The 12,732-nt window shown below is 41.6% G+C and overlaps 1 protein-coding gene across 8 annotated transcripts in view; it reads right to left on the reverse strand.

Moving 5' to 3' along the window:
* NCKAP5 (NCK associated protein 5) overlaps nucleotides 1-12,732 on the reverse strand; it is a 1,012,185-nt gene that overhangs the window by 119,715 nt on the left and 879,738 nt on the right. For all 8 annotated transcript variants that reach the window (XM_067025888.1, XM_059055602.2, XM_059055601.2 and 5 more), the window contains 2 exons: nucleotides 6,880-6,981; nucleotides 1,936-2,124 (listed from right to left, as the gene is read on the reverse strand). In XM_067025888.1, coding sequence (XP_066881989.1) covers nucleotides 1,936-2,124; nucleotides 6,880-6,981 — 291 coding nt within the window. The remainder of the gene's footprint in view (nucleotides 1-1,935; nucleotides 2,125-6,879; nucleotides 6,982-12,732) is intronic.

Genomic DNA, 12,732 nt, shown 5'->3' on the forward strand with positions numbered 1-12,732 from the left:
ACGACTACCGAACCTGCGCTCTAGAGCCCATGAGCCACAACTACTGAGCCCACGTGCCACAATTACTGAAGCCCTCACGCCCAGAGCCTGTGCTCCGCAACAAGAGAAGCCACTGCAATGAGAAGCCCGCGCACCACAACGGAGAGTAGCCCCCGCTCACTGCAACTAGAGAAAGCCCGTGTGCAGCAATGAAGACCCAACGCAGCCAAAAATAAACAAATAAACAAACAAATAAAAATAAAATAAAATAAAATTTCTTCATGGGACTGGGTCTAGTTTGCTGGATCCCTGAGAATTAGGACTTTTCTCTGGGAGATGTGACAGGCACGCTGGTACTCCACAGCCATTTTGAGACGGGACACTTAAATCTCCATATGATGGCTAACGGAGTGTGTATGAAGTGTCTTAAGAACCTTATTTCTCCTCTTTCAGGGAAGAGATGTCCCTAGAATATCGAGGGTTGTTCTAACTGGAAAAATTTCAAGGAAGAAAGAAAAGAAAAAAAAAAAAAAGGCTCAGAGAGAGAGAGAAAGAGCTGTGAATGAAAAGAGCTGAGCAGGGGCTCTGGGAGCCAGCAATATTCAGAGACAAAGAGAGGGAACATCCCCCCCTCCCGCCCGACCACCTCCCCAGTTTGCTAAGAGCCAGGTCCCTAGCAGTCATTATTCAGAACTCCGAACAGCTCCTTAGAAGGAGCAATTCTGATAACACCCCAGGCTCCGCACTTTGCATTGTAAGTCTCAAGGGAATAAGCTCTAAATTCAAGCTTGAAATCATTTTCTGAGTTCTTGTTCAGAGTATGAAAAACCTCCTCCCTCACCCAAATTTTCTGGCAGTTATGGAATTTCCCTGGTTTCTTATGCTTCTGAAGTCATAAACTAAATTTATACAGATGACAGAAAACTGATCTCCAAATATTCGAATTCAGGGTTTCCATTCTCCTGTACTCTTTGTTTTTCTTTCACACTAGGAAACTGCAGAAACAGCTATTCCAGGTTCTCGGCTTATACCAGTGTGCAAAGATGTTTATTCAAATCATGAAGGAATCTTCAGCTGTGTGAGCCCACTCTGCAGATGGGAGTCATTCCAGCCGCAAGAGTTATTTAAAAATCTGGTAGAAGAACTCCTGGCATCTAAGTAGAGACATGCTCGACTTTCACTGAAGCCACAGCACTTGTCATCTACCATGGAATTCTCTCTCTCTACTGTGCCACCCTCCAACTTACAGCCATAATATTAGTGTTTCATGAGGCTATCACATTGATTAAAGGTCAATATAATACATGCTATTTTTGAGCAGTAAACTCCTACAAAGCTAATGATACTTCCAAAACTTTCGGCCATTTATTCGGAGAGAACGCACCGCTCTCCCTATTCTCTAGAAGAAAACCTTTTCTTTGAGTTCTCACGGGATGCTCAGTCTGGAATGACTTGGCACGTGGCCAAGTTCACTCTCATTTGCAGTGGACATTAATTAACAAGTCTCTCTGAGCATCACAGCCATGATGTCCATAAAACTAATTGAAAATGTCTTAGTCGGTCTGAAGCATGGCCAGTTCCATCAGGCCAGGGTTCCAGTTCCAACTCGATATAAATCTGGGAACTCAGTGGGCTCCACCAAAGCACAGAAGGGAAATGTCTTTCTCTCCCAAACTCCCTCCCATGATGGCCCCATCATCTGAGGTTGAATCATCATGCCGTTTCTCACTGGCTGTGTGACTTCCAGCAAGGAACTTAGCCTTCTGGAGCCAATTTTCTCTTCCATGTAATGGGGAGAATCATATTTCCCTCTTTGGTTTTGTGAGGTGTAAATGAACAAGAACTCAGCAACTGGTCATTTCCTCCTTCGCCTCCCTCCCACCTCCTGCCTTCCTACCGGAAGAGGCTTCTTTTCTGGTTCTCTCTGACGCTGCAGTGCCCTGAAAGGAGCCTTACCCTTTTCCTGAGGTTCTTGCCATCATGCCACGTGTAGGAGGAGCCGCTGGAGTATTCGCTGCAGGTGCTCGAGAGAGACAGCTCGCTGCTGCTACAGCTGCTTCGAGGACAGAGATAACCATGGATGGCAACCCCCATGCCAGGGCGTCTCAAAGCAGGGGTTCCTGATTTTGTGTTCAGCTGGCATTCCTAAAAAAAGCAGGACAGCTCTGAGCTAGGACTTTGCTAAGGGGGGAGGAAATACCAGCTCAGCATCATAATGAGGTAGGAGCGAATACAGCACTGTGGTTAGAAACACAGACTTTGGGGTCGACAGATTAGGGGTTCAAATCTTGGCTATGACTCTGACTAACATACCTGGGAAATTATTTAATCTTTTAGAGCTACATTTTCTTTTTAAAAAGTGAATGATAATAATACTGCGCACCGTTTAAGGTCACTGCAAGGACCAAGTGAGTTTCTAGATGAGAAGCATACAGCATAGGACCCGGCCTAAGCAGGTGCTCAATTATTATGAGCTGCCATCATCGTTAGGCGGAAATATGACACTGGTAGTGTCCCATTTTATCCAGTCATACTGGTTAGAGAGTCAGATCAATATCAAGCCATGACTTTAATGCTACAAAAGGAAGAAGACAGAGCAGCGTCTTCGGCTTAAGGGTTCAAGGGCATGGGCCCTGGACTGGAGTCTATCGACCTGGCTCTCAGGCTACAAGTGCCACCAGATAAGAGATATTGAGAAACAAAGCATTTAACTTCCATGGATCTTACTGTCTTCCAGTGTAGGGTGGGACAGTTCTACCAGATTACTCCTATGATCCCTATGGCTCTGATAACGTCATTATAAGTCTAGGATCAAATGCCCAGGAAGCCATGTACTGTAACGGAACACCAAACCCGGGACTCATGAGGCTCTGGTGTAAAGATGCTAGGACTTTTCATATCAGTTGGCTATCCAAATGGTAAAGATCCTCACATCCAACAGAACTGGGTCCCGCACAGAAGGATCCAAGCAGTTAGAGTTCTAGTGGGTCTGCGTAAGGCACAGGTGACAAAGCTGTAGACACTCCAGAACATCCTGAAGGCCACATTCTAGGCCCCTAATGTAACAGATGAAGCTCCACTAAGTGGACAGGCTAAATTAATTTAGCACCCCAATCACAAGAATGGAATCTCTCCATTACAGTCTCCTGCCTGTCCCCTATGTAGAAAAGCTTTGTCTCAGAAACTCATTGATAGGAAACCATCTGTCTTTGTGTCACTGGCAGAATGGCAAAGTCTCTTACTTGTGCAATTGGTTGACACTTTATGGGTGCCTTTAGTACCTGAGTACATACCACTGTTCTCCAAATGCAATTCCAACTGACAATGACTAAACACCAGCTTGGGGAAGGCAGGTAATGCTGTTCTGGGAGCACGCGTGGTCAATAGGAAACCCCTGTATTGGTACAGAGAGCATGCTTAATCTGCTGTCTAACCAATATCCATAATGCTTAATAATGTTAGAGTTTCAATATCAGGCATCTGCCTTGCTATCCGATACTTCATTCTGGCTGCACAATCATCTCTTTAAGTGATCTGAAAATGCCAAGGGATTTTACTACTCTATTTTTCCCCTGAAATTTGGCTCTAAACATCACTGAAAGGAGAAAGTTGTCCTAAAATCCAGCTTTCAGCAATATTTATTGATTTATGACCTTATTTACTGCCAGATGTGAGTTAGTTAAGGGGAGTTCATGTTTGTATCTCAACAACTGCCCTCTGCTGGTGGTCCCAGTGCACAGGAGCACAGGGCAGTTAGGACTCAGCCATGGCACACACATCTGGAACATGCCCTGAACAGACTTTCAGAAGCGTCACATCATGAGCCACTTCTACTTGTGTGTCTTCTATTTTCTCCATCCCATTCTCTGACATTTTGCTGTCTGCCTCAGCAGGGCGGTGGTTTTTATTTAGGACAACCTCTGCTCTGGAGCGTGTGTCTACTATCCAGAGAGAGGCTGCATCCATGGCCTTTGAGGCTATCCGATCTAAACTTCTCCAATGGCTTTTTTCACACCCTGCACAGGTGTCAGTCACCGTTTATATTCTACCTTTTCGCAAAGTACTGAAGCTTATATGTGATTTCTCTCTGTCTTTCCCATCTATATCTTCCCACCTCACCTATCAAAATACTGTCTAATTTTACAACTCAACTCAATTCCCAGGCCTCTTTTTAACAAGTAAGCTTCCTTGCCCAGTTGTCACACATGTGTGCACCTCCATACAGATGTCGGGTTAAGATGACAGGACACTAGAACTCAGAAGATGAGCTGGAGGAGGAAGGCGCTGCTGCCTCTCCCTTGGCCTTGAACTTGAGATGCCCAGATGTGACGGAGGACACTATGGGGAGGTGGGGAAGGCCCATCAGTGTCATGTGGGACAGGCAGGGCTGGGGTAGTTATGCACAGAAGTGTCCCCTAAGCCTGGCTTTTCACCCTTTCATGGGCACATAAGTCATCCTAGATCTTGTTAAATACAGATTTTGATTCAGTAATTCCGAGGTGGGTTCTGAGACGTAGTATTTTAAGAAATTCCCAGGTACTTTGCTGCTGCTGGTCCAGGACCTGTGCTTTGAGTAGAAAGCCCCTAGCCTAGGAGGAGCGATGAGAGACGATCACCTCTCATGTGTGGCTTACTTGGTAGCAAGTTGCGCATCTCACAGTGTGACCTGGGCTGTGCTGAGCAGGATGAAAGGAGTGGCGTGAGCCCTCCCTTGGAGCAGTGTACTGGGGAGGGTGTGTGTGTGTGTGTGTGTGTGTGTGTGTGTGTGTGAGAGATGGGGTGATTACAGAGTAATTCTTTGCCAAGAAGAGGAAGGGGCGAGTCCTCTCTACTGGGAAATTCTCCCACCTTTCCCTGACCTTGGGCAATCAATGTTGGAATTTAATAAGGGACCCAGAATCTCTGACATCATGGCTGAAAAGTGAGCTCCTCTGTCCTGAAGTTTCTTCCCTCATCAGCACATGATTATCATGTAGGATTATCTGCTCCAATAAATAACTGTTCTGTGATTGAGCGGTTGAACCCCAAGGACACTTATAAGGTTTAAATCCTGGCTCTCTCACTGGCTAACTCTTTGACCTTGGGAAAATTATTTAACTCCTCCATGCCTCAGTTTCCTTCTTTCTAACTGGAGATAATGAAAGCACCTACCACATAAGATCAATGTGAAGAGTGAACAGCCCCTGCCAATTAGTAGTAGTATGCTTAATGATACTTAGTAATTATTAGTAATAGTAAAACTTAGTAACTGTCAGGTTTTACTACTATTACTAAAAATGTTTCTTTTTTTAGTATGTGTGTGTCTTGGCTTTTGAACAAAATTATACTTTATAGCCTCCCTAAGGGACCATGCATTACACTTCTTAATATGCCATCATGGTCTTACACATGGGCGCTGTGATGAGAAACAGCCAGAAGTGGGTGTACTTTATTTCCACGGGTCACTGATGTGACCTTCTGTAGAGACACACCAGTAGACACTTTTCTCTATTCTCATTCTCTATCTTCGCCATGTTCTTCTGTGGCCGTGGCATGCGGCCAAATACTTAAGAACGCAAGAGGGCGAAAGCAGCGGAGATCTCGTTATGGCTCCAAACTGTTAGCAGGTACTGTGTTATATACATTTTATATATTATCTTATTCAATCCTCACTACAGCTCTCAGAAATAGAAAAGAAAAATCATTTTCTCTCATTCTCCAGAGGGGGAAGCTGAGGCACTGAGGTGTTAAAATCTTGTCCAAGGTCACCCAGTCAATACAACATTCTGATGTCAGGCCCAGGTCCTAGCCACTATGATACGGCTCCAAAGAAGGCCCCTGACAATAAGCAGAACTCCTGCACATATACAGACTTCCTTCCAAGACATCCTCCCGAGAAGAGTCGTAATTAGTAATAGATAATGCTTATTATTAAAATTCTTCTTTGCCACAAGATGTATGTTGGTTTCCGTTGCAACATTATCTTAATTGTGTTGACTTAATTGGCAAAGTATACCGTTTACACTATTCAAAGTGTCTTTTTCCCGTAGTGTATTTTAGATTACCACCTTGAAGCACTCATATGCTTTAACATCCTTACCATGAGAAATGCAATACAAAATCCATATTTTAGTTAAAAAAAGGAGAGAGACATAGAGAATGAAGGCAAGGATTTCTTGGATAAAGACTGCAACTTAAAAAATTTCTGATCTTAAGGTCATATTATAGATTGGATGCCATTAAGGTCTTCATGAATGTTTAAAGTGACAGCATTCCACTGACATTTAATTCCCATCTAACTTGAGAATATTTACCTTCGATATAGACTCTCCTAGCTACACTTATAAAATTATACAGTAAAATAAAAGGCCAGTTATCCACAAATGTCCATCTGTCATTGTTTTAAGCCTAACATTTTTCATTATATATTTATTTGGCTCTTGTGTTTTTCAAGATACTTTTTTTATGTCAATGAGAGTTAAAAACCACGCTGGTTAAAGTTTTGCCAAATAAGCACAAAGATAATCCTAGCTAAAGAAAAAAAAAGTACAGACCATGAATTTTTAAAAGTTCATACATAATATATCATAAAAGTAGGATGAGTAATATGGGACATGGGCTTTAATAAAAAGCTCCTCGGCCATTTCTCAGAGACTTTGAGATGTAATCAATACCCAAAAAGGTATCTTGGGGACGAGGCAAGATTTATGATATTTGTGCCGAGAGTGACACTTTCTGCTTACTTCACCAGCTGGGGGACATGATATTGAATTGCAGAGAACACAAGAAAGGAAAGTATTTTTAATCTGCCTGACAATGCTTCAAGGATGCACTTTATGGTTCACTTGTGACATCATTTCTGATGGAAGGAAGGAAAATAACAACCTGAACAAGTGTTCTGAAGGTGACAGGGAAACTCACGTGCATTTCAACATCAGTTCGTGAGTGCGTCAGACTCTGGCTTCTTTCCACATCTGAGAGCAAATCCCCGGTTGAAAGATTTAAGATGTGTGAGTGAAGTTTCTGGGTAAAAACAGGCAGAAATTTTGAATAGTGTTGATTTAATTGTTTGTTTCAAATCTTGAGTTAGACAGGTAAATCTCAAAAGAGTTGACATTTCTAGATTAGATAACATATCCTAACTCAAAAAAGTTTATCTGAGTTTATCAGTCAGTGTTCTATATATACATATGTGCAATTACACATTATAAACAATAATCACACTTTCACAGTCTGTCAGTATGTGTTGGAAAATAAGTAGTAAGGAAAAAGAAATAGCAAGAAAAATGTGAATAACCCCATACACTTATTGGCTTTTGATATTAACATTGAATTAACTTTTGATATTCACATTAAAAAGCACTCACCATGTTAACCTTATTATGTTGAGTAGTGGTTAAAATCTGAGCAAATAATTATAAAAGTGACCTTATTTCTAAACAGCACTGGTCTTGTGAAATCTTCCCTTGCACACATTTTAACTCAAAGTCATTAATGTCATCTGTTAGGAACAATTAATGTGAATAGAAAATAATTGCATCAGGGATCTGGGGACTTGGAGGGCTTTGTGCATTAATATTCACATGCTATTCGATTATATACTCAATGCTTTATTTCAGCTTTGCTTGGGTGGCCTGCTAAACCAGGGACATTTCACTGTATTAATCTTTATCCTAATTACTAAGGCTTTTCTGTAGATATTAAATTTGATCTTTTTAATTGCAAATACAATAAAACTCATGATTTATCTCTAATGTTTCTGCTAGGCTGATGACATTTTAAAAATGGTACTTACAGCCTGGTTCGTCTTGGTTACAACTTTTGTGACTTCAGACACTAAAAAATCGAATTGAATAAGTAAATAATGTGGCTGAGATGCCTCCCTCACCTCTGAAAAGTTTTTCTATTCCTTTTCCTCCCAGGAAAGGCCTTGCTGCATACTGATGTTGATCTGGGAAATGACTAGTTCTCTGCCAATAATTAATGCTAGGATCATCTTAGCGTGCAGGGGTTGCCCAAGGGTCACTTTGTCCCAGCAGATCCACCATGTTGTCAGCAGGGCTGTTAAACTCCACTAAAATGAGCCATATTTACTGTTCCCCATTTGACTTCCTTCAGGTTGAACTTGTGTGAAAGCCCTGTGTACCTGGTTAGTTAGTCACTCAACAAACATCTCTTCAGCACCCACTGAAGGATAAGCACTCTGGTAGCATTGCACTGCATCCATCTGCAGGAATAAAGGCATTTTTTTTTCCTGCTATGGATCAGTTCTCCTTCTTATCAGTAGAGCTTAAAATCATTTGCTTCAGACTTACACTCTTGCTTCTCTCAATTTGTGTTTGTGGAGTTACTTTCACCAAAAAGAACATAAATCCTAGATATCTGGTTTTCCATTATTTTGAAGATTCTAATTTCTCCAACAATGCCAAGACAGCAATAGGTAACTAGAGCCAGGATGTTGTTTCTGCACAATATTTATAATCCTTATCTCGAGCTCCCTCTAGAAACAAAGATCTTTTAAGCTCCAGGATCTGTCACACAACGTGTCATACTCAGTAAGTACCCAACTGATGCTTGCTGTAGCCCATAAAGAAAAAGATGTCTATATTTTCTCCACCCACATATAGGTTTTAAGGATTGAGAGAGTGCCAAAAGAATAACATTCTAAGACTTAAGAACACATTTATCAATATGCAAAGAGTCAAAGAATTTATGGGAAATGACATTCAACAAAAGAAATGATGATTTTGAGTGGTATATCATGTGATTTGGGGGAAGAATCCCTATACATTAGATATCTGACTTCTTATTCAGTTCACGGTTATACTTCTTACCAGATATATGATGTCATCATTTTGCTTTCTGCATGAATTATGTGTATATATAAACCCATCCTCCTAAATGATGTTATATTTTAGTTATTTTATGCAAATGGTCAGTTCTCTCCACTGAAATAGGTAAAGTCATGAAGGAGAGGGGACAGATCCTAGGGCAAGGGGAACCTGAGTTTCAGCCTGAAGGCACAGATTTTACCAGATCTCAGGATGTAATTGAACCTCTTTGTTTCAGATTCCTTTCCTGTTACAAAGGGATGGAAGAAGCTACTTAACCTACCTCTCAGGTAGGGAGAGGTACTGCCATAGTCAGAAAGGATAATAAATAAGATGGTACTGTGAAATTTACACAGTCTTATACCAATTAATTGTCATAACTGAGAGTTGGTAATTTTTTTTTATCATCTTTATTGGAGTATAGTTGCTTTACAATGGTGTGTTAGTTTCTGCTTTATAACAAAGTGAATCAGCTATACATATACATATGTTCCCATATCCCCTCCCTCTTGCGTCTCCCTCCCACCCTCCCTATCCCACCCCTCTAGGTGGTCACAAAGCACCGAGCTGATCTCCCTGTGCTATGCGGCTGCTTCCCACTAGCTATCTATTTTACATTTGGTAGTGTATATATGTCCATGTCACTCTCTCACTTCGTCTCAGCTTACCCTTCCCCCTCCCTGTGTCCTCAAGTCCATTCTCTATATCTGCGTCTTTATTCCTGTCCTGCCCCTAGGTTCTTCAGAACCTTTTTTTTTTTTTAGATTCCATATATATGTGTTAGCTACGGTATTTGTTTTTCTCTTCTGACTTACTTCACTCTGTATGACAGACTCTAGTTCAATCCACCTCACTACAAATAAGAGAGTTGGTAATTTCTTAAATGCTAAGGTACAAAGGAATCATTTGTTGTTATAGTTTACATGTATGTAAGGAGAATAAAAACTGACTTAGAGGAAAATAAAATCTACTTCTGTGTTAAGGCTGTAGGTAAGAAAATAAAAGGTAAATAGCATCCTTTCACATAAACATCCTTCATGGTTAAATAACCACAAAAGCTCACAATACCATTAGGTGCTATACTTTTATAATAAGTATTTTTATGAAAGGTTTATATTTTCTACATATACATATATAATAAATAAATTCTCATAGAGAGAGGGAGAGAGAATATTACTTTTCAAACTGGTATTGTGATGTTATCTGGCCTTAATTCAGGTAGAATATAGAATGAGAAAATCAATTAAAATCATTGACAGAGTATAACTTACAGGAGAGTACCCCTGCCTCTTCAAGGAAGTCTACCTGCTTAGTTTGAGGGCAAATTCACTATCACATGACTACCTACCTACAGTTTATGTTTACTGAATAAGTGTCCATTCAGATAAAATCTCCCACCAGAAAATTTTCAAACTTGAAATCTTTAGCCTACGAATCTGGATGAATCCTGGATTTGACTCGGACATGATTTTGTGTGTGTGTGTGTGTGTGTGTTTAGACATGAGAGATAACAATATTACTCAGTATAGATTTGAAATTGACCTCACATCACTTCTTATACTATCTCAGTAACTAAGATTTCACTTGGTCTTAGAAATAGAGACTCCCAGCCTCACACATTCTCAAACTAGAGGCCAGTGAGATCTTTTCACTCAAATGCTTCCTTTCATGGTAACTGTTCACCCCTCCCTTCCTGCCAGACTGGTTTCATTGTCTCTAGAATGGGCCCCTCTCACTTCTGAGCTGGTGCTTTTGTCTGTCTGCCTATAGCACACTCTCCCTGTTCCTACCCACCTGCCTGAAACCTGCTCACTATTCAGGACTGCACTGAAACCTGCCTGTAGGGTTGTCTGTCATCTCTAGCCCCCAGTGGATTCCTCACCCAGATGGATTACGTCCTCCATCATTCTGGCCCTTTATCTGAAGCGTGTAATTGCTGAAGTGCTCCCGTATTGCAGGGTCTATTTCCCTAATGGGGTGACCAGCTCCATGAGAATGCAGGCCAAGCCCTCAATTTCAGCTTTGTCTCTGTGGCAGGGGCTGGCTAGGTGTCATGTAACCCATTCCCTCTTTCCTCTAGCCACACAGCTGGACTACATTTCCCAGCATCCTTTGCAGTTAGGTATGGCCATGTGACAGGGTTAGTTCCAGCCAATGGGGTATGAGCAAAAGTGATGTGTGTCCTGGCCCAGAAATATCGCCCACATGCGGTGCTCCACCCTCTTTCCCCTTCCACCAGTTTGATGCAGCCAACTCAGCACAGCAATCACAGAAGTCACATGTTGAAGATGGAGCCAGAAGGTAGGAGGAGTTTGGATTTCTGAATAGTCAATGGAAAAGAGATGCCCTGGGACCAGAAGTACCTCTTTTGGACTTTCCATGAGAAAGAAACTTACACTGGGTTTGAGCCATTAATCATTTGGGGGTTTGTTTGTTATCAGGATTAATATTAACTGGCTGATGTCACCCTTTTCTGAGATAAGCACTCTATAGCAAACAGAGCAGTCACTAAAGACACACACACACACACACACATAAGTTCATATGCACACATTATGTATATACACACATTATATACACATTCAGAAACACATTCACACATGTATTTTCAGCTTCATGGAGAAGAGGCCTACTTTGTGTCACTATGCAGGGGCAGGGGTGAGGAGTTGTGTGACAAGCCATGGTGTAGATCAATCCACAGTCAGAACACATGCCTCACACCAAAGTAAGATACCATGGTCCACTTTGGGGACCTGGCAATGCCAGAGCAGCCAGGGCCAGAAATACAAGCTGGGTCAATAATTTTTGGTGGATTACTCTGCCTTCAGTCAGTCAGCCAGCTCTATTTTCTATTTTACAGTTTTGAATCTGTAATTCAAGGCCGAGAAGGACTGCACCTGAGATCAGCTGTGCATTATCTGGTGGGATGGAGGTGGAGTTGCCCCTTTCACAGTAGCCTGGATAGCTTTGCAGCTCTCCAGCTAATGATGGCAGCCTAGACTGCGACCAAGGTGTGCCTCGCCTTTCAGAGTGGGGCTGGAGGGCCGCTTTGCCATTTTTTGTTTCTCTCCTCACTCACGGAGCTGCACTTCTTCAGATGCTTAGTGAAGGCTTGTTGCATTTAATAGAATTCTGCCCTTGGATTTTTGCTCAGTACCGAGACAATGTCATGACTGGAAGGCAGTGATTGCTGAGGCCAGGGTGACACCGAGTCCTTACTTAGTGACACAAGGTGAGGTTAAAAAGCAGATTATCTGAGAAATGTGGGTAACATGGGAAACCATACTGGAAAAACCAAGTGAAATAGGGTGATGAGCAGCTTTTGTATTTATTGATGTACTCCCTAAAGTTCGAAAGGGATTGTGTGAAGTTTTTCATTTCAGGATTTCAGACGTAAAGAGGAACATATAAAAAGGATTGTTTAACCATCGCTCCTTTATCTTCATTCAGATTTGGTGAGAGAATTAATCTAATACCATAATCATGCATACAATTATTCTCCCCTCTAACTAAGAAAACCAAATACCTGTAAAAAAGAAATTATGAGAGTGAATATGGCATATATCTGATTAATGGACACTACCAACATGGGTAATTTAGGTTCAGCCACAAAAGGTGAATGTGAATTAGTGTTTTTAATCTGATCTGCTTCAATCCCCTTGATTTACTCAAGCTTGGTAGATGCTACAGTACCAAGATCCTGAATTCTACCCTGTCCTGTTTTGTATTCTCTAGAGTTCTTTCTCCCCTTTGTGGAAAAGGTCTCCCAGTCAAACAGGATGGCTTTTCTGCCCACAATTCTTGAATTCCCATTTTATTTATGAAGTGATGAGTTCTGCTATTGCCAAATGATCTAGAGCTCAACCTTCTTTACCAACCACATTTCCCTGAATTCTATTCCTAATGCACTCTACCACCCATCAGAAGGTATTTTTTTCTACTC

Source organism: Kogia breviceps, chromosome 2, assembly GCF_026419965.1.
Source record: "Kogia breviceps isolate mKogBre1 chromosome 2, mKogBre1 haplotype 1, whole genome shotgun sequence".
NCBI classification, from domain to species: Eukaryota; Metazoa; Chordata; class Mammalia; order Artiodactyla; family Physeteridae; genus Kogia; species Kogia breviceps.